Source organism: Meriones unguiculatus, chromosome 7 (assembly GCF_030254825.1).
Source record: "Meriones unguiculatus strain TT.TT164.6M chromosome 7, Bangor_MerUng_6.1, whole genome shotgun sequence".
NCBI lineage: Eukaryota > Metazoa > Chordata > Mammalia > Rodentia > Muridae > Meriones > Meriones unguiculatus.
In genome coordinates, this window is record NC_083355.1 from 90236519 (window position 1) to 90260738 (window position 24220).

At 47.9% G+C, this 24220-nt stretch overlaps 1 protein-coding gene across 2 annotated transcripts in view; it reads right to left on the minus strand.

Moving 5' to 3' along the window:
• Positions 1–267: 267 nt before the first annotated feature.
• Positions 268–24220, minus strand: part of Dpf3 (double PHD fingers 3) — a 269339-nt gene continuing 245386 nt past the window's right edge. The window contains exons 9-11 of one of the 2 annotated variants that reach the window (XM_021653727.2): positions 20769–20881; positions 10811–10892; positions 268–10334 (exon numbers count right to left, since the gene is read on the minus strand). In XM_021653727.2, coding sequence (XP_021509402.1) covers positions 10264–10334; positions 10811–10892; positions 20769–20881 — 266 coding nt within the window. In that variant the 3' untranslated portion in view covers positions 268–10263. The remainder of the gene's footprint in view (positions 10335–10810; positions 10893–20768; positions 20882–24220) is intronic. The other variant, XM_060387818.1, reaches the window with a different exon arrangement.

Consider the following 24220-nt stretch of genomic DNA (forward strand, 5'->3'; position numbering starts at 1 on the left):
TGCTTGAATATGACGGGGTCAGAATTCCATCACCCGTCCAGAGCCACTGAGACCTGGAATTCATTGTGCTGCTCTGAAACCTGGGCGTGGGGGGGGGAGTTGTGTGTGTGTGTGTGTGTGTGTGTTTGTGTGTGTGTGTGTTTCACTCTGCAACCCACACAATGCAATCCCAGTCCTTCCCAACATCTGTGAGGTGTATTTTGTGTTGGGCCTTTTGAAGATGAGGAAAAAAACAACCAAGAGTGTCGAAGAATTCGAAAGCTTTTATTTGCTTACACATTCTCTAAACTGCAGACAAAGGATTTGCTACATGGGTAGTCAACACTGCTAATCGGTCACAGGACAAGATACTAACCACAGCAAGGAGAGGCAGGGGACTGTGGCTCAGGCTTTACCAGCGTGCGGGGGGTGGGGGGTTCCTCAGGAAGGCTGGGGTAGCCAGTGGTTCTGAGGTAAAGGCTGCTCGTTGCTCATATGCCTAATCCTTCGCTCAGGCTCTCACGTCTCCAAGGCTTCTCTCCTGGAATGGAAACTGAGTCAGGGCAGGAGGAAGGCCAGGGAGGGGCAGGGCCCTGGCACATAGGCCATCCCTCCAGACAGCCGACTTCCCAGGCAAACCCCAATCAGAGAGGTAAAATCCAGACATGGGCGCTTTCCAACCTGTGGTCTCTCTTGGAGATACCTGCAATATGGCAGCTCTCTAGGGAGTCAGAAGCAGGGTGCCCCTTGCGATAAGGGAAGATGTACATATCCTCCTCTCTAATACTGAAATACCAAGAGGTCCCATGTACCCCTTAGACAGGATGGGACTACAGCACCTTGCACAATGGGGGTCACAAGGCCAGGGCTTGACAGGTGGGAGGAAAAGAAAAATCTCCCCAGAGGACAGAAAGGCAATGGTGTACACAGCTTTCCACATGCCATCACGACGCCACACCTGAAAGAGGAGGGGAGGGGACGGAGATGGGGCCGGGCGTCCTGTTCCTCTGTTTGCTGCTGCGTTTGCTTTTCGGAGCAGCAAAGCAAGCCGGATGGAAATTCATCTTCGGCCCATTACACACAGCTTCCCAAATCTGCAGCCCTTTTTCCTCTAACCCCACAAAAGCTGTGTCAGCCTCCATCCTGTGTGCTGCAGCTCAGCAGCTCAAGGCAAAAATTCTAGGTTGTTCAGTCAGCAAGAGGCAGCGTGGTGCCGGGTTCCATGGTCCAATGGGGAAAATATTCAAAGGCATAAAAGGGGGATCTTCATTTGTAGAGATTTCCAGCGATGGAGGCCGATGCTCTTGGCTCATCCTTTTATGATTCAAGATCCCCAAGGCGCTGAGGGAGCAGGGAGTAAGAGACAAGCTTGTGGGGATTGTGAGGATAAAGTGCTGGAATGGCTTCTCTCTCTTGTGCCCACCGGAAGGAGTTCGCATCACACCTCAACCAGGCCAAGTGGTACTAGTGGAAACCCCGTGGTTCCAGAGATTATTAGAGCATCACCAGGGACCAGGGACCCTTTCCAAAGCAGTCCAGTGTAGTGCAGCCCCAAGGATGTAAGACGTCCAGAGTCAGCTGAGATCCTAACAGAGCCACGAAGACTAAGCCAGCTCCTTCCCAAACGTATCACACGCTCCTAACTTACCCCAAGACCTCTGCACCCATCTACAAGCCAATGCAGCCAGGAGATCCCTCACAGGACATCCTTCTCTCAAAGACTTCCCACCCCAGGCACCTCCAGCCCCAGCTCACTCAGGAAAACCCCGGTCTTAATAAACAGAGGTGGCTCTTACGAAAACCACCGAGCCAGCCTTTCCCTGACACAGCAGGGATTAGCCACCTAGAAGAAGAGAAGTAATTCCTGTGGAGATCTTCCACATCTTGGCCTTTAAGGTTGTCCTTGGCCTAACCTCATGCAGGTCAGGGAGGGGACGCTGGTTAAGGACTCAGTTCTGACCCTTTCTCAGACAAGCTAAAATGTGCACAGGCCAGTCACTCCTCATCTCTGGATGTCCTAACTGGCCATCAGGCCAGCCTCGGGATGAGAAGAGTCTGAGCGCACTTCAGGAGCAGGAGGTTCATGGTCTGATGCCAGCTGCCTGAGGGCAGCGCCACCAGTCTGGCTTGGATGGGATCCAGGTGGATAGTGTTCTCTTCTTCTTCCATACTGTCACTAAGAACACCAAGGATCTGACTATTCAAAGGAGATTTGGGCTGGACACACTCTGTCTGACAGTTTTCAAATGGATCAGACTCCAGGATGCATTTCTTGTTCTCTAGCACTTTAAACCCAGATTTGCAGCCAAGCTTCATTCTGGCTATCTCTGTGGGAGACCCCACAGACCCTCCTGTGGAGAGCTGTGTGCACCAAGGATCCAGAAGAGCCTTCTTTAAGACCATTAACAGAGAAACCTAAGGTTGCTTGTGAACAGGCAGACCTAGCCTCCCCCAAGGTGGCCATTCAGCTGGAAAAAAAAAAAAAAAAAACCCTGGTGTGACTTCTTCGGGGAATAGCTAAAAGCTATATTCCTGGTTGTGACATGTGTAGAGAAAAAGGGGGCGATACAAGAAATTGTCCCCAGTGTTGTCAATATCGAAAAGTGGGAGTCAGTAAGTCTGAGCTAGTATGTGAAGAGCCTCTGGCCAGAGGAGGTGGGCTAAAAATGCCCGACACTGGGCTACATCCACAGACGCCAGCTACACCATGACTGAAGCAAGCTCCCAGAAGCTGAGCTCAAGCCAGCAGGGTCGCAGTGGGTGAGGCTCCCACGGTCTCAGGCCAGTTACTTCTGGCCTGCCAATTACATCACCCTGACTGCCACTCCAGAAATCCAAGAACAGCATTTGGAAACATACTCTCAGATTACCTGGCATGCTTCAGCCCGGTACCTCTCTCTATCCATCATCCCCCTGACTCTAATGCTAAAGACAATACCTTCCATAGCATCTCTAAGCTAAGGATATGTACCTTCTGTGGCAGCTAATGCTTGGGCTAACAAATCAAAACAAAGAGCCTGGGGTCAATTGTGTTCTCCCCAACTCCCAGGAGGTGGAAATAACTAGAGTTTTCCACCTGTGCATCATATGAACATAGGTTCAAATCAGACACTAAGATACATATAACCAATCCTTTCCTGGTGGTCGTATCCTTAGAGGGATTCCTTGGGATATTTTAACACTTACAGCTGATAATGTAACCCAAAGACTGGGTCAGGGTGAGGTTGTCTTTCTGGCCCCTGCAGACCAAGTACTTTCCTCTGCGCATATCCAGGCTCCTGCCAAGTGCTTCAGCCAGTACCAGCTTGCCCAGCACTCACTCTTGGCAAGCACGGGATGTGTTCATCTGCCTCCAGGGGAAAACTAGACAGGGTGGACAAGCATGGCGGACACACAGTGGCAGCTAGGACGGACATCTTTTCCCTTTCCTGACAGAAGGGCGCGAATGCTCTTGTGCTCTTGACCATTTACTGCAGAAGCATGATTTGTCTGCGTCCCCAGATGCCACGTGGACACACGGGCGAGCTGGGGCTCCCAGCCTACCCAACCCACCTGCTCCACACCGAGATTCTGTTTTTATGCTTTACTCATATATTATCTGGCCATGTTTCTTTCGCTTTTTCTTTTTTTTCCCTAGTCCTTAATTTTAGGCCTGTTCAACTACATGTTGAAAGCACACAAGGGTGTATTTTTCTTTTATGCCACTGTTTCTTCCAACCACCAGTGCACTCTTCAGCATTTGCATGGCTAGAGGGAAGGTAGGGAGGAGTGTAAAGAAGGGAGGAGGTAGGAGAGGAAGAGAGAATGGGAGTCACAGCGGGGAATAAACATGAAAGGGAAAAATAAAGTCAACAAAAATCCAGGCCTAACTCCAGCCATAAAGTCTTTACACCATTTTGATAACATAATTGAGGCTTTTTCTTTCTCTCAAATTCTCAGTCTTTCTCCCAAAGAGTAGGAAGTGAGGGAGGACAAGATGGGAAGGGCCAGGAGAAGTCCCCTGCGGGGCCCCGAGGCTGTTTAGACTAGGCAGTGCTGCGCCTGGCTGCAGAAAACTTCAGGGTTGGAGAAGATAGATCTTGCCTGCAGGTGGCTCCTGCCTCTCCCACTCACTGCTTTTGGATCAACACTAATGGCTTTCTTCAGGTCAACACAAACACATAAACCCCTCCTCTCATCATCAGTATTAATAATATTAATACAACAATAGAGACGGAGAAAGGCTAGCTAACAAGATTCAGTGAGTGGAAATGTTGGCTGGGCGTTCTCAAAGTTCTCTGCTGAGGGATACAAAGGCCCCAGGGCCTCATGGGGTCCCTCTGTTTCCTACAGGGACCTCTTTTCCCCAGTGTCCCTTCCCAACCCGGATTTTGTTGATTTGCCTGACCCATTTGGTGGCGACCTGAATGGCCATCTTATTTGCTTTCAGGATAGAGGTCATTATTAGTAATTGTATCTCTGTGGAAGAGGGTTCTGGCTGCCTGCCAGCCCAATCCTGCCTTCCTCTGCCCTGCCCTGGGTATTGTCACCATCAGCACAAATGCTCCCTGTTCGTGGTGAGGCCAGAGATGGGGAAACGGTGGAGTGTCACTCATTCAGGGCTGCCAGCCCCTCCACCTGAGGCTCTCACAGACTCATTCCTCAGACCCTGTCCCTATCCTCAGCTTCACCAACACTGAGGATCACTTTTGATCAGTCAGTAGGCATAGCCAGGCCTCACTCAGAACCCAGAGGGATCTTTCTAAGAGACCCCATTCCTGGCTCCTGGTTTTTCTCCTCACAGGTCGGGTGATCTGTCTCTTCTGAGAGACAGGTTTGATGCAGAAATGACAAGGCAGGAGCCTACCTCCCCATCTCATAGCTTCCTGAAGTTGTTTCATTTGGGCCTCTCTCCTACTGCCCAGTTTGAACAGCCCTGCAGCCAAGCCTTCCCAGGAACAAGCACTGTGATACTCAAAGACCTGTTCTGTTTATCTTCCCATATTCTCCTCTCTTGCTTCCCTCTCACCTACTCCTCAAAGCAAATTTCCCGGCCCCCCTACCCTACTGTCCCTCCAAACACCTGAGGGTTGGAAAATATTTCCAGCTCTCAAAGAGCCTGAACTAGTCCTTCTGTCCTGCTGCTCCCACACTCAAGGTTACTGTGGGCTTTGGAAGAGGCTCACAAGAAGCTTAAGCCCGAAGACTGCTGGAGAATGACAAAGGAGCCCAACTCACAGACTGTCTCAAAGGCCCCTCTGACTACTGATAAATTAGATTTGGTGCAGTCAGGGTTATAGTGGGGAGACTCGTAGACTTGGTGCAAAAACAAACAAACAAACAAACAAAAAAATAAGGTCTTCTCCCTTCCCCCAAGAGCTGAGCTCTTGGAAAGATCCAGAAGGGCAGCAGACGGTAAGAGGGACCTGCCTGTTTTGCCTGGTGGTAGGGAGGAGGCTGGTTAGGCCCTTCTGCCTCACTTTCCAGCTGCTGGAGACAGGACCTAAGCCCTGAAGCCACAGTGCCAGAAACTACTCCCATGCCCAAGGCTGCAGGCCAGGATCAAGCCCACGCTGTTACCCTTTGTCCCCTGACCCTAACCAGCGTAGACCAGAGGAGTTCTGGTAGCTTATGTCCAAATGTTGCAAAGACACTCCTCTGCGGGGGTGGGAAAATCCATGGAGACTCAGACAGGGGCCTGGGGGTCCTTCCTACTTCCACTGGATGAGGGGCAGCAGTCTCTCTCTCTCCTTGCCCTCAGATAGCCCTCCTCAATGAGTATGAGCCCAGGGGCCTCAGAGAAAGGAGAGCTGGCTCAGTGTCCGCTGCTAGGCAAAGGTTTGGTTTTTGTTTCAAACCATTTGTTTTTCAGGACCATAAGACCGAGACAGAAAAGCTCGTCATAGAACTCTCCATTCCCCCTGGCCCTCTGCTTACAGCTCTCAATAGCCTCCTTTGGTACACTCAAGGCTCCCCCCCCTTTTTCTCTTTATGATGCTTTGCCTGGTTTCCCCACTGACCACCCCTCTTGCTGGCTCTCCCTACCCAACTCAGGAATGCTGGCCTACTACACGGAACACCAGTGAATTGCTCCTGCCTGGAGCCCGGCCTGGCATCCAGACACGTTCGGTGGCAATGTGGGCGCAACCATGGCTCAGGAGCCATCTTGTCCACGGGACTATGACTTTGGAATTCCCTAAGGGGGACCAAGGATGAATAGGAAGGGAGAGAGCATTCTCAACTCAGCACTTCCAAACCCAGTGGCAGAGGGCAGGCAAGGCTGTTCTCAGGGCCCTGCCTGGACCATGGGCCGAGCAAGGCTGCCTTGCTGGGAGAGGGAACCACCAGACCCTCTTTCCTGCCTGCTGTAGCCCAGCATTGCAGGTGATCTTTCTTCTACCCACAGCAGAGCATAAGTTCCCTCAACTCTCCCTCGAAGGAAATGTAAAACAATCCTGTTAGTTTTCTTCCTTGAAGTACAGGAACTAAAGTATACCAGGAGTGAAGCCCATACCCGGCAAAGCCTCCTCTCTCTCTCTCTCTCTCTCTCTCTCTCTCTCTCTCTCTCTCTCAGACATGGGAAGCAGCTGTTCTTTCTACCCAGCCTGGGCTTCCTATCTGGCCCTGAGGCAACCACATACAGCAGAGTCTTGGGACCTGCTGGCTTCTGCCTCTGGCTCTGAATGGGGGGAGTGGGGGGGGGGGTGCCGGGGGTTGTGTATATGTGTGTGTGTGTGTGTGTGTGTGTGTGTGTGTGTATGTGTGTGTATGAGAGAAACAGAGGGGGAGGAATGTCAGTTCCCTATCAGGATCATCACTCTGGTGATGTTGTCTGGATTTTGCTACAGGTCCCAAATGTAGTCTCAAAAACGTCTAAAAGAAAAGAAGATTTTATCTTCCAGCAGGAAATTTTCAGCTACCATATAAGGACATAAGGCTGTCCTTGTATGGACAGAAGAACCCTGTCCAGGATTTGAGGGGTACTCGACGGCATCATTCTCTCCCCTGGTGACCTCTGCACAGAATGAAAGTGGCCACCACAGACGGGAAGCCCTACTTTAGCAAGACCTACACCATGACACTTACCAGCATTACTCCAATATCCCTGCTGGATTTCTAGACAGGCCACATACCTCACACATGCAGGCAGTGAGGCTCGGAGAGACAACGTCATTTGATCGGAGTTAACCAGCTAGAAAGAGCCTACATTTCAACAAGTGCACAGGGCCCTCTACAGAAGCTGGCTTCCACTCCAAGTGGTTAATCGTGCTGATGGTATGTATGTGTGTGTATGTGTGTGTGCATGTCCATGAGCGTGTCTGTCTGTCTGTCTGTCACATGCACATGTATTTATGGTATCTTCATCCTCAAGTCTCCAGACCCTGGGTACCTGCCATCACAACCTAAGCTCAATCATGGTCTCCATGACCACAGCCCTGGCTTATGGAGCCCTAACCACAGACAACCTGGCCCTTGACATGAAAGCCTCCATCCATCAAAAGGGACATTCCAAGAAGGTGTCTAGCTTTGGCTAGAATCCACAAGAAGGTGGCTTCAGTAAGGATTTGGAGTTCCCACAGACAAGCCAGGCTCTGCAGTTGGTTGTTTATATAACATTATACCTTGGTCCCTCTCCCAGTGCCACCGTGGAATAGAAAAAGCAAGTGTTATCATGTATACTTTACAGATGGGTAAATCAAGATTTGAGGACGCTGTGTGATTTGTCCAAGGTCACACGCTATTCAGGGGTAGAGGGGACGCTCGAACCCTGACCCTGTGGTTGCCGCTCATTCCCGGGCTCAAAGAGAGAAGATAGTAATTTTGACTTTGCCTCAATTTTCCAATGCAGGAGGTGGCTCTGGAGACCTGGGGCACCTCACGTGCTGCTCTGCTCTCTCCACGTTCCGCATTGAGACCCAAACCAAAGCCTCCAAAGAGGAAAGGCTGAGCCTGTTCTAAGGACATAGGTCAAACAGAAGGAGCCCCAGGAGCCTTCCTTAGGAGACTCAGAGCGCTGAGCAGCGCCAGCGTTGTGGGCAAGCTCTGCCTGGTGCCTTGGCTTGGCTGAGGGGGCATGCACCCCCTCAGCTTGGGTAGGCACAAGCATAGCTGGGTATAGAACGCCTGCATTTCTGTGGAGAATGGACTCATGCACACTCCAGAAGGAGACCTGTCAAGTCTCAGGACCATGGTTTTAGGGGTTTAAACTTGTTTTGTTGTTTGTTTGTTTTGCTTTTAAGCCACTGTAGCATTCCAGAACATCTGGGCCTTTTTTTTTTCTCCCCTAAAATTAATTTAATACGAATCCCCCAAAAAAGTAATTAGCCTTTGAGGAGTCTCCGCTTTAGGTTTTATGGGAAGAGAGAAGAAGCAGAGTTCAGAGAGAGGACGTCCCACTCTGTGGAGATGGGCCATTCTGTCAGACCTTCCCTGGGCCTTTAGAATCTACACAGGCGCAGCAACCAGCCTGAGGAAGAAGAGAGCTTGCGAGGAGGAGAGAAACGCTGTCCGGACAGGAGCCCTTTAAATGAGATCATTTCGTATGCATGTAACCAGCTCTGAGGCCACAGGGCCTGCAGGAGAGTGACCCCCACGCTCTTGCCACAGGTCACTCTGCAAAGGAGTTTGGGGGAGGAGGAGGGAGCACACCACTTGGCTCCATGCCGGAGTGCCCTAGGTCCACGTGCCAAGAGCAATTAGCCGGCGGGGGGGGGGGGGGGGGGGGGAGGGAGATTCCTGCGGAGTGGCAGAGGCAGTGCTGCAGCTGGGCAGAGGGGCCCAGCCAGCCCGGGTCCCCAGGGGCTTCTTCAGGAGCTGAAGACTAAAAATAACCCAGGCCTTTGTTGCAAGCTGCTGGACCACAGCGATGGGGCCGATTTCAGGGAAGCCGAGCATGCGCGAGGGTCCTGCTCACGGAGACCTGCCCTTTGGGCAAATGATTTTTCCAGAAATGTGTCAGTTATCACGCTGCTGCTGCGATTCAAAGACAGCCCAACCTACTCCAGCCCCCGAGGCTTGTCTTCCCGACAACACAGAGTTCTCAGAACCAAGGCCTCTCTACCTCTTTCTTCTAGAAACTCTCTTGTTTCAAACAAGAGTCCGTCTCATATGCGGGGAGCTTAGGGTACAAGAGCAGACAAGGGTTCTGAATCATTGCCACCTAGCCACAAGTAATCATTGTGCCCAATGATCTGGCTAAATAATGATCATCTCTCCACCATTCTAAAAGTTCCAGTCACATTTCAATAGTCACCGGCAAACACATACTACACGGAAGGAAGAAATTGCCCAGAAAAGAAATTCATAGTACAGCATCAATACTGAAGGGTTTTCTCAAAGCTACAGTCTCTTCTATCCAACACTGGACCACTGAAAGGGCAGTCTTTGCCCACCTCTCCAGAGCTTGAGTCCCACCCGCAGAAACCGAGCCAGGCCTTCACACTCAGTTCAGTTGGGAGGCAGCATCTTCAGCACTTTTCTGTGTTCATAGGCTGTGGCTTGTCTCCCCTCAAGGACACCACAGTGCTGAAGGTCAAGGAAACACCGGTCCCTTGCAAAGTTTCTCTTGATGAACAGCAAACACTGACTGGCTATAGTGGGCCCCCAGTTTTTCCTCCCATCCCTCAGGCCCTCTCAACTCCTTATCAAGTGGTGATCCAGTGGATCAAAACCATCCCGGCTGTGGACCCCACAACCGAGGCTCCAAAACTAGACCTCCTCTTCTTAGCAGAGACCAAGGAAACCGAGACGTTTCTAAGCTCCATCTTCAAGATGGCCTCCAATCATAGAAGATTCCAGTGAGGCTTGAAATAGGTGACAACTTTACCACAGCGTTTTGTTCCTCTGTGAGAGTTTAGGATGAAGAGCCTAAGCTAAGGGTGAGGAGGCTGTGTGAAGAGTTCTTGAAACACAATAGATTGAAAATAATAATAATAATAAAACCACCAAACAACACCCGAGTAATTGATGAGCAGTCACAAAAATGGCTTCCTCTAAAATGGGAAGCGATGAAAGGGATGATTGTGAGGGTGAATGTGAAAAAGGTTCCACAGGGCTGGGGCTGGATTGTTCTTCAAAAGTGCAAGTACCCTCTGGTAGAAATGAGGACACGCTTGCTGAAATACCACACATGAGGCAGGAGGTCACAGGTGCCCTCTTGGTTCTGCCTGTCCACGCCCTTCTGTTAACTATTCATTTTCCTTGCAGTTGGTCTGTGTGGATATTCGGGAGGAGAGCTCTGTCTGGATTGAGCAGGGCTCCAGTTCAGCCTCTCCAGGGGCATGTCACATTGTGTGACCCGGGGGCCTAGGCCTGGCAGCCAAAGGCTGATGCTTTCTCTTTGAGCAGCTCCCAGCATAAATGGCAGCTCCAGCTTCCTAGAAGAGACAATAGAGCATTAGTAGCCGCATGCCTCCTAACTCGAGGGCACCAGCCTAATCACTTTAACATATGGTAACTCCTCTTTCCCTCTGAATTTCATAATTCAGAGACCAAGTCTCAGTCCTGAAGGCATGTGTTGCTCAGTGGGAGCTGCACGCTCAGAGGTGGCAGATATAAAGAGCTTCACCCCTTAGCCAGCCTTAGCAGACCTGTACTAGTTCCCTTAGAAGCTCACACCTCCCCGCTGCCGCAGCCGCACATCTCCTTGAGCCGGTTGGTTGAAATTTTATCTGGTTGCACTGTGCCTCAGCTTCCTCACGTGTCCTTTGTTAGCAGAAGGACCTACCTCATTGGGTCGTGATGGTTTTTACAAAACATAAAAAGCACCTTAGCACGAGGCCTGCACCGCAACAAGGGATGGGTAAAAGGTAGGTGTGGCAGCTGTTGTTGTTCCTGGGTTCATCATCATTACCTTCTGGGGGCTCGGCCACTGGAGGATTTAAACAGTACATGTGATAGCCACGGTCACAATCATCGCAGAAAAGTAGCTGGTCCTGGAAGGCACAGAAGCGGTGGGCGGGGGGAGAAGAGAGAGGCAATTACTTGAGGACAGTGTCTTCCCCTACTTATCCCTCTACTCTTATTTTCATAGCCCCATTTCGGGCCCTATTTTGAGTCCTCACCGTCCCTTAAACGTGGCTTGTACTTTAGTAACACCTGGAATTCACCCTCTGCCGCCTTGACTATCCAAATCCTTCACCACCTTAGGGCCTGTCTGAGTCAGGGCTTCTAATCCTGTGATGAAACAACACGACCAAAAAGCAAGCTGGGGAGGGAAGGCTTTATTCACCTTACACTTCCAGACCATGGTCCATCATTGGAGGAAGTCGGGACGGGAACTCAAGCAGGAACTCCTGGAGGCAGGAGCTGAGGCTGAGGCCATGGAGGGGTGCTGCTCACTGGCTTGCTTCACATGCCTTGCTCACATGGCTTGCTCAGCTTGCTTGCTTCCCTACAGAACCCAGGACCACTAGCCTAGGGATGGCCCCACCACAACCAGCCAGGGCTTCCCCTTTGATTATTAATAGAGCAAATGCCTTACAGCTGGATTTCATGGGGCCATTTTCTCGGCTGTTCCTCCTTTCTTTCTGACGACTCCAGCTTGGTCAAGCTGATACACAAAGACAGCCAGCACAGGGCCCTTCTCAATTCATTATCCTAGAAGTCTTCCCTGATGGCTACCTTCCACTCAGACTCACAGAGCTTCCCTGCCCTGAACTCTCATGGCCAGCAATGTTATAGATTTCTCTGCACCCCACCCCCACCATAGCAATGACCTAATACATGGATTGAATTTCTACTCTTCCATCGGTGCCATGGGCAACCGCTGTACTTGGTGGGGTCATCCATGGCATGCCAGAACTTCTTCTGGATTTAAATGTAGGTTTTAAGACAAGCATCCTCCCTCTCTGGCTGGGGGCTGGATGCCAGGGGGAAGCAAGAGATTGGTTGGTTTCAGCACGAGAGGACAGTCACACAGGTAAAGGATGATGATAGCGGGAAGCAAGGCTGTGGCAGTGCAGTGAAGAAACAGTCACCAGTTGGGGTGGTTGCCTGAGCGGTGGCAGTTAGCCACTGGGACACGGGCAGGAAAGTGGCCATGGGTGTTGGAGAGAGAGGAGAGCCTCAGTTATAGATCCAAGGTCACCAGGGAGGGTTGACTTGGAGGCTGGAGAACAGGGCAGAGGTCTGGGCCTAAACTACGGATCTGGAAGTCACTGGTGATGAGTTGGCAAGTGGACGTCCTAGGAGAGGACATCCAGAGAGTGTGACAGCAGACATCTCTGAAATGGCGTTCATGGAGGGCTGTCTGTGAAATGATATGCACAGTTTTGTATACACGGGCTGCAGGAAAGCCAAGACCACACTTTCATAACATCAGCACTAATGGACAGCAGAGACTAAAAGAAGCCCAGTTGGGGAAGAGGGTGAAAACCAGCCTAGCAGCTGGACTCCCGGAAGGTACACCATGGCATCAAAGCTGAAGGATGCTACGGAACTATATGATTTGGTACAAAGAGAAGTGATGCTAGTGATATCCTAAAGACATTAGTAATTCCTACCACAGCATTAACACTAGGCTACAAAAAGGAATAGTCCCCTAGACTGAACTTCCTCACCCCAAAAAGAATTCAAGACTAAGAGGGCGCAAACACATTTGTCCTGTGTGGTTGTCTAGCACCCACGGTCCCTTCTTTCCCATCTACTTTTCAGGGCAATGTCCCCTCACGCTAACACCCATGAAAATTCCAATTCTAAAGGAGCACCAACTCCCAAATCCAAAAAGCTGGGTCCACTGGTGGCTACAGTGCCAGTGGAATGTAATATCATTGTAATATCATTCTGGGATCTGCAAGAGACCTTGTAAGAAAATCCCCAATGTCCTGGAAACAACGCTACTCATCCATGGACACTGCTAAGGCTCTGTATTAACACTCTCAGCAAGACCAAAGTCTAGAATCAATCCAAACACCAGCCAGTAAGAGACCAGCTGAATGAAACCAACCAAGAACCATGAAACCATAAGAATGAAGACAATGGCTGTAGATTGCTGTGGAATGACTTCTGGGGTATTCAGTTTAAAAAAAATCAGAGTGGAGAAAAGATACCCATCTTTTACCATTTCATTATGGATTCAACTACAACACACATGCTTAACATCTAAACATATTGTAAAGACCAACTTTTTGTGTGTGTTCGTAAAGACAAACTTTCATTTTTTTTAAGTGGCCATATGTAAGCAAAGAAGAAAGTTAATTTTGGAATCAGAAAATGGTAGCTAGATTTTCTTGGACACATCATTCTTTCTTGATTTCTTTGTAGGACTATGTTGTATAGTCATAAAACAAAATTTAAATCTCAATATATCTTTAAAAGTAAATTCTCCATAGGTGAATATACTTGTATATCTAGCTAGTGACACAACCACAAACAGAAACTATTTGGGGTGAGTACTTATCTTTTTTATTTTGACTTTCATTTGATTCAGGGTGTGGCTGTGTACCTCAGTCTGGCTTCAGAGGCATGGTCCTCCTGCCTCTACCTCCAGAGTACTCAACTAAGACACAATCTTAACAACAAGACTAAGTGTGAATGTGTGTGTATATTGTTCAGCAATGATATTATTGATGATAACAGTGGAACTGGTTATCTGAGACAGCTAGTTGCGTGTGTAAGAAATATGTGGTCGTGATGGTATTCGTTGGGAAGCAAAATGTCTTACATAACTGAAGGAAGGCATAGACACGAGATCAGTGAATTAATAAAAAACCCGCATACTCAGTTCTGGATGCAATCTAGAAGCATTTGAATAAATAATGGCACATTTTATCTTCTAAATAAACAAAAATATGTTGTAGCCCTGCCATTGAAAATGTTCTGAAACAATGACAAACAATGGTAAATTAGCCGCTCTAGCCCAGCAGTCTTTGGGGGATGGGGTGGCTGGTTTTATACTAGGCGCAGGAAGTGTATAGAAATCTTCCTTTGTACAAAAGCAAGGAAGCTATCAAAAGCTCTCGGGATCACGTCGAAAGGGCATAGGTTCCAACCTGAATGTTCCCACGGGCCAAAGAGAATTTTAACTGCAACGGATGGAAACAAAATATATTTAAGTTCTTCAGTTCATAAAGAAGGTGTTTTTAAAACATAGTCCCTTTGGAAGATGTTAGGGAAACTGGATGCTTTTATTTGTTTTGACACTATTTTAGACTTAGAGAAAAGTTGCAGAAATGATAGTTTCTCTATTCTTTATTCAGCTTTCTAAAATAATAACATCTTACACTGCATGCTGGAATGAAAGAGCAGGAGATTGCTGTTGGTAAAAGTTATTAACTGGCAAATAGAAAAGGTTTTAATTTGTTGAGGTTTTTGTTTGTTTTTTACTTTTATTTATTTATTGGCAGGGTAGAGTATATACTGTAGCGCCCATGTGGAATTCAGGTGACAACTTGACAGAAGTCAGTTTCCTCTTTCTGCCACATGGGACCCAGAGATCAAACTCCAGTCGTAAGGCTTAGAGGCAAGTATTCCATTGAGTTATCTCACAGGCCTTCTTTGTATTTTGAGGAACAGAGTTTCATGTATTCCAGGCTTGCCTCAAAGTCACTATGAGTCACCTTGAACTCTTGGCCCTCCTCTTCCACCTCCAAGTGCTAAGATTACAGGTGTGCCGTACCACAACCGGTTTTCACAGTGCTGGAGACAGAACTCCAGCCTCCACGTGTGCTAGGTAAAAGACTCTACCAGGCAGCACTATGTCCCTAGGTTTACTTGTGTTTCTTTGTGTCCCACAATCTGTGACGGTCCCACAGTTTATCTTTCATTACCTTGACCCTTTTTAATTGATAGATTGTATTTGTTGATGATTTCATACATGTTTATGATGTATTCTGATTAGGCTCCCCCCAATCTCTCTTATTTTTCTCCCAACCCTGTAGACTCCCACTCTACCTTACAAAACTCTTTCTCCCGTATTCATAACTTTTCATGTTGTTAAATTTTGTGGCATCTGTTGTGGATATAAACATGCTTTTGTTTTGGTCCCAGGTGTGGAGTATGGGACTGATTCAGATGTCCACACGGCAGACTATTTGCTTTGTGCGGGCTCGGAGAGGAGCTCCTTGCCAGCTGCAGATACCTTAAATCTGGGGACTCTGGAGAGAGAACAAATGCCAGAGCCCAGATAGTGTAAAGAAGAAAAAGAACGAAGCTGCTTCTGCTTCCCCCTTGTTTCTCCTGCTGCTGTTGTGAGACAAGAAGTTGGAGATCTCCTGAAACGAGGACTGGACTGGCTCCAAGGAGCCCAAGACCCTAACCAGCAGGAAGCAGCTAAGAAAGAAAACTGTGCTCCATTTTTCCACTAACTCTTTCCTCTCTCCTACCTGGTGTTGAGGTGTTGGAAGGGATTGGGGTGGAGTAGGGAGAAAAGGATAAAAGAAATGTAAATAAAAGATTTTTTTTTTTAAAGTGCTCCAACAGACATCTGTGTGGATCCATTAGTGTCTGACTGGCTCGCAGTCAGTATGCAACTGGGTACAATGTTCCCACCCCTCCTCACCACCACAAGCCAACCCCATTTCCGTTAGTTGTCAATAGTGCAGTCGTGGGAGAGTCCTGTGAGTCCCGTGACTTCTAGGAAGGTCTGACTGTTAGACCCAGTACCCAGCTGCTGTGGCCACAGCCATGGCCTGCTTCTCCTCATCCTTGCTGCTTACTTTTCTTCCGCCTCTTCCACAATGTTCCCTGAGCCTGAACGGGGTGGTGTAAATGTTTCATCTACAGCTAAGTCCTCAACTGTCCATTATTCTCTTGTACCACTCTGAGTCTGCATTCACCTCTGTGCGTTCAAACCAGAGGCTTCCCTGATTAAGGCTGAGGAAAGCCTTTGTATACACACACACACACACACACACACACACAGGTGTAAGGAAGGCTATTTAGGCAGTCAGGAACTTGACACTTTTGAAGAGTGTGGTTTGGGGAATTTTATAAACATCACTGGACATTTGGGCTGGATCTTTACTCATATGAGGACTAAGATATGCAAGCATTTTTTTGGGGGGGGGCAGGAATACCACTGAAGTTACACTCACGGTACCACTGGAGCTCACATGTCCGGTTACCCGTAATATCATCATGTCACTAAGGTGGTAACTGTCAGTGAAGTTACTTAGTATGGTAATATGTAATTGGGGATATATTTTGGGTTTGTGCAAATATCCTATTTTATGTATTTCCACTCACTACATTTTTAAAAATAACTTAAAATGGTTCTTGCCTAACTGTGGGCCTTGCTTATGATTTCTCCTTCTGTATTTATTCATTGGAATTCTACTCTAAGAAAGTACATACTGTCTTCTTATTCCTCCCTCCCTCCCTTTCTTCTTTCCTCCCTCCATCCATTCCTTCATTCATTCTTTCAACTTCATAAGAAAGGATATTTGTGTTATTCTTCATGCTGCACGACAACAGTATCACTATTTCCTTCCTCAGGTGCTGCTAAGTGTTCCTTCGGGTTGGTTCTTTGGTCCTTTAGACACACTTTGTGACTTTTTTAAAACACAGCCCTGCTTCCTCACATCACAAGATCTCCAGGCATGTTCTGTGTAGTGGGAACCCCAGCCCTGGCCCCAGGTGTGTTTCAAGGATCTCTGGTTCTTTTTACTAGGGAATACTACTTAGAACCAGTCTCTGGGTTGGGTGTCCTTGTTGCTTCTAGGTTCTTGCTAGGTTTGAAGATGGGTAATGTTCCCCCAAATGCCTATGTAAACTTGGTACTCAGAGAAACGACACTGGGGAAGTGTCAGAGGCCTCCAGGAGGTGGGCCTAGTAGCAGGGCTTTGAAAAGGACTGTGGGACCACGGCATCTACTCTCATTCACATTCTCTCTCTCCCTTTCCCTCTCCCTCTCTCTTCCTCTCTGTTTTGTTATATGAGCACTTTTATTGTTACATATATTTCCTGTTAAGTATCCTCACTAAAACCCTGATGAAAATGGGCCACTTGATCTTGGACTGAAACCTTCATGACCTCCAAAACAATGAGTTAAATAATTCCTTTCTCTGCGTAAACTAATTATCTCAGGCACATTGCTGTAGTAAAGAGAACTAGGAAATAAATATATGCATAGGTACATATGCATATATCCATAATGAGGTCTATATCATTCATAGATGTATAAACACAAAGATACTTCCTATATTAAAAACCATGAGTACACACACACATGCTCACACGCCAGTCTAAAGTCACAGGATCCAGGCACATCCCCTCCTGTTTTATGGTTCTTACTCTGGCTTTTAGAACTATGACTCTCTGTCACAATATTTAGTTATTCATTTAGACACCACACATATAAAGCCATTTCAGAATTACTAATTCGTATTCTCATGAAAATAAATGTCTGAGCGAGGGCACAGCGTTTGCAATGCAGCTGTGTCCGCCTTTAGTCTTGCCGCACGCAGTCAAAACATCATTTTCCAAAACAACTTAGGCTCCCCGCTCCCCAGTCTGGTTATGCTATCTGCTTGTTGTCTAGCTGGATTCACTGGTTACTGTTTATTCCACTCTAGCTCTTCTAGCTCCTGGTTAGCATTAAATATGTATATCAGTCTATGAAACTTTCTCTTGATCCCAGCTATCTGAAATGAATATTCCCAAGGCTATGTGGGCTAAGCCCCGCTCATTCCCATATCACCGTCTTTCTCCTCCCCATTTTCATCCACTCCTGAAGATAACCACTCTCATCACCTCCTTGCTTGTTCCTTTACATAAGTTCACAGATGCACGTGTATTTCCTTATACGGCCCCTCTCCTTACAGTAAACACCGCCTACCACCCACAGATTTTTGTCCACTTATCAGGGAAATCATCACGCAGCCAATCACAGACATCCTCCTCACCTTTCTGCAGCCGCATGCTGTGCCAAAGCCTAGTTGATCATTTTTCTATGTGTGTACGTTGGGGTTATTTCCGGTATTTTTAATTAATAAATCACATCAGTGCATGTATATTTCTGTAGTGGAATGTACCCTTCAGGATAAATTCCCACAGATGGGATGGTGTCATCAAAAGTGAAGTGTGTAATGGTTTTGTTAGAGATCACCAGCTCCCTCACCCCATAATAGCCACACCAATTTGGAGGATTTGGAGCACGCCCTCCAATACTAAAGATAGGAACTGATTTTCCCACAGCTTCATATATTTTTATATTTGATTTTTTTTTTCTCATCAGGAAGGCAAGAAACAGGATCTCGGTTTTGTTTTTGAGTTTCTTTAGTTATGAGTATGTTTGAGTATTTATTTCAGTGCTTAGGGCACATTTTTTCTATTGTTTATAAATCATCTTTCATGTGTGTTTCTCTTTGTTGATCAAGTTCCTGTTTCTCTGTCTCTCATTCATCAGAGCTCTTTATGCCACTGGACCTTCACCCGCACTCGATACAGATACATTCTCCCAGCTCATCAGCCACCCTTTGTATCGAGGTTTGGGCCACTCAGGTTTTCGTGGAGTCCAATTGTTCAGTATTTAATTTTATTGCAACTCCATTGTGAGTCACTGGAAACCTTTTCCGATGTTTAAATAAAAGAGGAAACTGGTACTGACTGATCTGCCCTTATTTTTTTTTTCTTTTAACATTTAAATTCCCACCCTGTTTGGAGTTTGTTCTTATGTCTGGTGTGAGATATGAAGCTAATTTTGCCTTTTCCCAAACGGCTCCCCTACCGTCCCAGCATCATTCATTAAAACGTCTATCTTTGACACGGTAATTTTAGATGCAACCTTTATCCTATACTCTGTCCCCCTAGGTAGGTGGGTCTATTCATAGGCTCTCTCTTCTCTCCCAGCTGGTCTGTTTGTCCACTCACATGTCACTTTCACACTGTTCTACTCCGGGGACTCCCCAGGAGATCTAATTGCCTGCTAGTTTCTGCTTTCGGCACAGTTTGTCAGCATTTCCTTGGCTACTTTCTTTTTGGAGTCACGGTTTTTAGATAGCCTAGGCTGGCCCAAAGCTCACTATGCAGTGACGGATGATGTTGAACATCTGATGCCCCTGTCTCTACCTCCCAAACGCTGGGGATCACAGGTGCACACTACTCTGCCTGGTTTCTACTGTACTGAGGATCGAACTCCGGGCCTTGAGCACACTATAAAGCACTCTGCAATAGAGATGCAGTCTTGGCCCTGCCTCTGCTATCCAGACCCACCTTCCCCCCCCCCCCCCCGTCATAGAAACGGAAGTATCAGCTTGCCTAACTCCACAAAGAAAGCTTGTTGAGATTGTCGCTCCTGGTGTCCGCTTGCAAATTAACATGCGCATAACTCATGTGGTGTTGTGTCATCTTATCCAGTATCACAGGCCATCATTCCGCCTGATCTTTGTGGTTTCCAAGGTATTATTTTTCTTCATATACACTTTGCACATTTTCTGCTAAGTGCATTCCTAAATATGTCTTCTTGTTGCACTGTAAGTACAGTAATGTTTACTAACTGGTTAGTTTTTACTTTCCTAAGATTTGTCCTTCACTGTGTGTCTGTCTATTTGTCTGGCTATCTGGCTGTCTGTGTGTGGGTATACACACATGAGTGCAGGTGTTGGCAGAGACCAGAGGTGTTTGATCCTTTGGAGCTGGAGTTACAGGCAAGGGTGAGTCTCCTGGTATAGGGGCTGGAAACAGAACTCAGGTCCTCTGCAAGAGCAGTGTATGCTCTTGGCCACTGAGCTGTTTCTCCAGCCCTTAGTTTGCACTTTGTAAATTCTAGTTAACCCTATCATTGAGTCTCTACAGTTTCCCAGACAGACAGCCGTATCACATGAAAATAGTCTTCCTACAGTTTAAATATCCCGCATTTGAAGTGCCTGAAACTGAAACATTTCTGATCTGTGTGTATATAATGAGGCTTCTTTGAGCTGAAACCCAAGAAGAAAGACAAAAATCCCTGTGTTTTATACATGCCCTGCACACATTTCTTAAAGGCAATCTTATGCAATATTTTAAAATAATTTTATTCATGAAATAAAGTTTTGTGCTGTAGAATTTTCCACCTGTGACATCATGTTGCTAATCATGAAGCTCTGGCTTCTGGACCCTCCTGTGGATCTGCAAAAGGAGCGGCTGGGACGATGTCTCGGTGGTGAAGTGTGTACAGCATCAGCGTGACGACCTGAGTTCGGGGCCCCAGCACTTATGTAAAGGTGAGGTGCAGGAGCACACAGCTGACACCCCAGTTTTGGGAGAGGAAGTCATGGCTGGGGATAAACTGGCTAGCCAATCTCTGATGAGTTTTTGGATCAGTGAGTTATCAGTAGCAAAAATCAAGGTAGGGAGTGATGGAGGAAGACGGCTGATAGGGAAACTCCACAAGTGTAAACACGTGTACACACCTACATGAATACACACATAAAGGATTAGATAATAGCACTTCGGAAATAAAATTGGACATGATGACCATTGTTGAAGCTGAAACAGAGTGCGTCGGCTTCATTACTCTCTCAACCTTTGTACGTGTTTGAAATTGTCCATAACAACAAAAAAAGTTGCTGAGCGTTCTGCATTTCTTGTAGTTACCGTCATTCGAGTGAGATCACACAGTAGAATGTGGAGAAAACAGCCAAGCGCATCCCACCCAGAGTACTGGTCACTGAACTCTGAGAGCATGTGGCCAGGCTGCTAAGGAAAATGGCCGAACGGCATCCCTTCCTGGCCACCTCTGGCATCTTTCTCTGGAGGCACAAGAGCCCCAAGGCAAAAAGACTGCCATTTTCCCCAGGAAGCCGGTGCCCAGAGTTCTGTTTCCCCTCCACCTCTCAAAAGACCCGCAGCCCCTTCACTCTCTTCCTGCCGCAAGGGCTGGCCAAACTCACATCATTCTCTGAGGTCCCACACAGGATGCAGGATTTGCATTCTATGCACTGCCATTTGTAGGTCTTGACCGCCTCAGTCATATTCAGGGTGAACTGCAGGCAAGTTGGGTGACCTGAAAGAAGCCAGAGCAACAGGGTTAGGACAAGACCCATCCCCTTAACATCCCTAATTCGAGACACATCTTGGAGGGACGCGTATAGGAGGGGGGAGGGGTAGCTCAGGCTGAGAAACAGACCAGGAGTCTGAATAGGGCTCTGCTCACAGCCATTACCACGACCACCTCCAGTTACAACAGACAGAGGCCAAATGGAGAGATGGCGCTCACCCTCTTATCAAGTACTACCTGGGCCCTCTTACCCTAAGAGCTATGACCCATAGCTGTGACAAGGAGAGCAGAAAGCTGTGATCGGCACTAAAGAGGGTGTTGTGATGGACACAGCTCAAGGCAGCCTGGCAGGAGGCATCGTCATTAGCTCCCAAGCCCAGCTGAAGCTGGAACAGGACAACTTATCAGAGCTGCTTGCAGCTGGGACTGCCTGAGCATGTCAGAGGATCACACAAGATCCGCAGGGATAGCACTTGAGGGGGGGGGGGGTAATATCATAGGTGGTATTTTGTGATTGCCTTAAGTATCCAGGCTCACAGCCAAGAGATGAACAGAAAAAGCCCAAACCCTGAACAGTCACAGGGACACAAGAAGAAAGGGGTCTGACAGGGAAGGCAAGGGAGTGACTGTCCCAGCAAATGACAAGATCTGTCCTCAAAGAATCCATCTCTTGTTCTAGCTCTGTTCTCCATATCAAGTGTCACATTGGCTAAACCGATAGCCAGATCGGGAAGGGGGCTTTCAGCAGTGACCACAGAAGGAACGCCTGACGCTTGAGACCCACCGAGCAGGACGCTATCAGCCCCCGTTGAGTCTGAGGAGCAACGCCAGCAGTGAGTAGACAGCTTGGAGCTGCTAAAAGTGCAGGCCCTTGGTCTTCTGGTTATCGGGAAAGAGAGACTTGGATGGTGTCCCCAGGTTCCCCAGGGCTCTGAGCTGGGTGGGTAACACCCACTGCTCACTGCTGTAAAGAATCGGCAGCGCAGCCCCCATCCTTCTTCAGAGCTCCCACCGCAGAGAGCATTGCGCTGCCCCTTTCACATGAGGGACCTTGTCCTTTAAAGGATACCATAAACAGGGGCCACCATAAACAGTTACCATACATTACCATGCGTGGTCACAAACAGATTTCCAGGTGCCATCCTTAGCCCTCAGCAGGACCACATACCAGCAGAAAGCCCATGCTTCCCTTTTGAATCTTCGGAAAGCCCATCAGACCATGCTCATTTGGGTGAAATACTGGGTAGTCCATCAGCATAAGGACCTACCAGATTTGGGACTCCCTAGCTATAAACCACACTGAGTTTTGTGAGAATGTCAGCGTTGGAGTAGAAATGACCAGTGGTGGGAGGACAGGGCGAAAAGGAGAGGGCAGAAAGACGCCTTACATTAACACCCCACACAAATATCCCATTGATTTTTCTGGAAAACATCTTAAAGTACTATCTGAGGAGAATATAAGCCCCGCTGTTCCCTATGCTAACCTCCCAGAGTGAAAACAGAATGGTAATGGGGGGATGTTTTCAGCTGTGGACTCACTGGTAGAAGCTAACGGTGCCCACGTTCTCAGACAGGACCTTGTTGGAAAGGATAGAGCAGAGACCACGGGGCAAGCAGCACCTAGGCAAGGTGGTTTTGTTCAGTTGCCTGGCCTCGGGCCAGACCTCAGCCATAGACAGCCAGCTTACACTAAGGGCTCATGAACTCAGCAACTGTTTGATGAGCAGCTGCTAAGCTGGCTGTTACGCTAGATAGAAAAGATACTATGTGAGCATAACACCCTAAGCCCTCTAAAGAGACTTCCAATGACTAAACCCCATGTGCATCTATTTAATCACTATTGGGTGACTAACACCAGAGAGCAAAAGCTGAGCTGGCAGTGAAAACCGATGGGAACTCTGGGGGACTCCTAGCCAGAGAGGTCAAGAGAAGCTTCCTCGGAGAGCTAACTGGGTGGGAAGGAGACAGGGCGATTGGCGAAAGGACCAGTGTGCGCAGGCTCTGAGTGACAAGGAGCTTGCCTAACTAGAAGGAAGAGAAAGGCCAGTGACCACGAGTGCAGGCTTCCTTGTAAAATGAGGAGGTGGGAGGCCACCAGAGACTAAATAGGCATTTACAGACCTTTATTTAAGCCAGCATTTGGACCTACAAAGTCATGAGGGCTTTCAAGCAGAGTGGCTGCTTCTTAAGAAGTATTCTTAGGCCTAGGGGATCTTGAGGCTGAGGGTGTAGCTTTGGATGTTGGCAGTTGCACGTGTGGTAAGACGACATAGCACTACACAGAGGTACTCATCAAACATTCACAGATGTGCCTGCACATACAAGCCTATGAGACAACAAAGTGGTAAAGGGTCTAAGATCGTGATGGCTCTGATACTGTGTGTGAGTATCTAAGGGTGCTCATCACTCGGGGGAAAAGGCACACGGGACCACTGCCATCTCACACAAAACTGTAAGTGTGTCCAAAGAGATGAAAAGACCTCTTAAAATGAGAATACACACATGGAAATGTACATCATCGGGAAGAAGGTGAGGGAGGAGAGAAGGCCAGGGAAGAATTCGCAGTAATGCTGGGAGAGGCGGGAGTGTTTGCCGAGGTTGGTTAGTGGCGCAGCCAGCCGAAGAGAGACAGGGAGGACTAGGCTTAGGTGGAAACTTGAGAGAAAATAAATAAGTGACAGGAATTGCCTCACCCAAATAAATGCCCTCAATGTGTAAATGAAGGACCAACATGCAGGGGAGGAGATTTTTTTTAAAGTCTCGGATTAAGCTTTGAGGGGTTGTCCATTTAAAGGCAGAGGGGCTGATGTGGAAGGTGGACCTAGAAATCCCAGAACTGGGGAGCCTAGAGAAAGAAGGCAGCATGTTCCTTTCCACCCTGAGCCACATAGTAAGATCCTAGCTTAAAATAAAATATAAAAACAATGGAGGGGGAAAAAAAAAGCACCAGCAAAGGAATCAGAGTGGCCAGAAACCCAAGAAACAAATTCGGCAAGTATGGGGTGACCGTAGCCAAAAGAAGAGAATTCAAAAATGGGTCAGCTGTGTGATTCTGCAGGTTTGTCATTGTTCCGTAAAGACCCTGAGAGAGGGAGTATTGTCCATGGCTGTACCATCCTGAATGTGCCGATCTGGTCTGAATGAGGGAGTGTTGACAGATCAGCACAAATGCTGTCCTGCTAATAATAACATTCCTCATGGTGCCATCTTCCCGGGGAAGGAAGGTCAGCACATTCCATGGCCTGGAACTCGGCTTTGGCAGCTGCATTGGAGCATCTGCCCGCCCGGGTGGAGCCCGAGTTGGCTGTGTGGTCCATACACCTGCAACACTGCAGTGATAGTCAG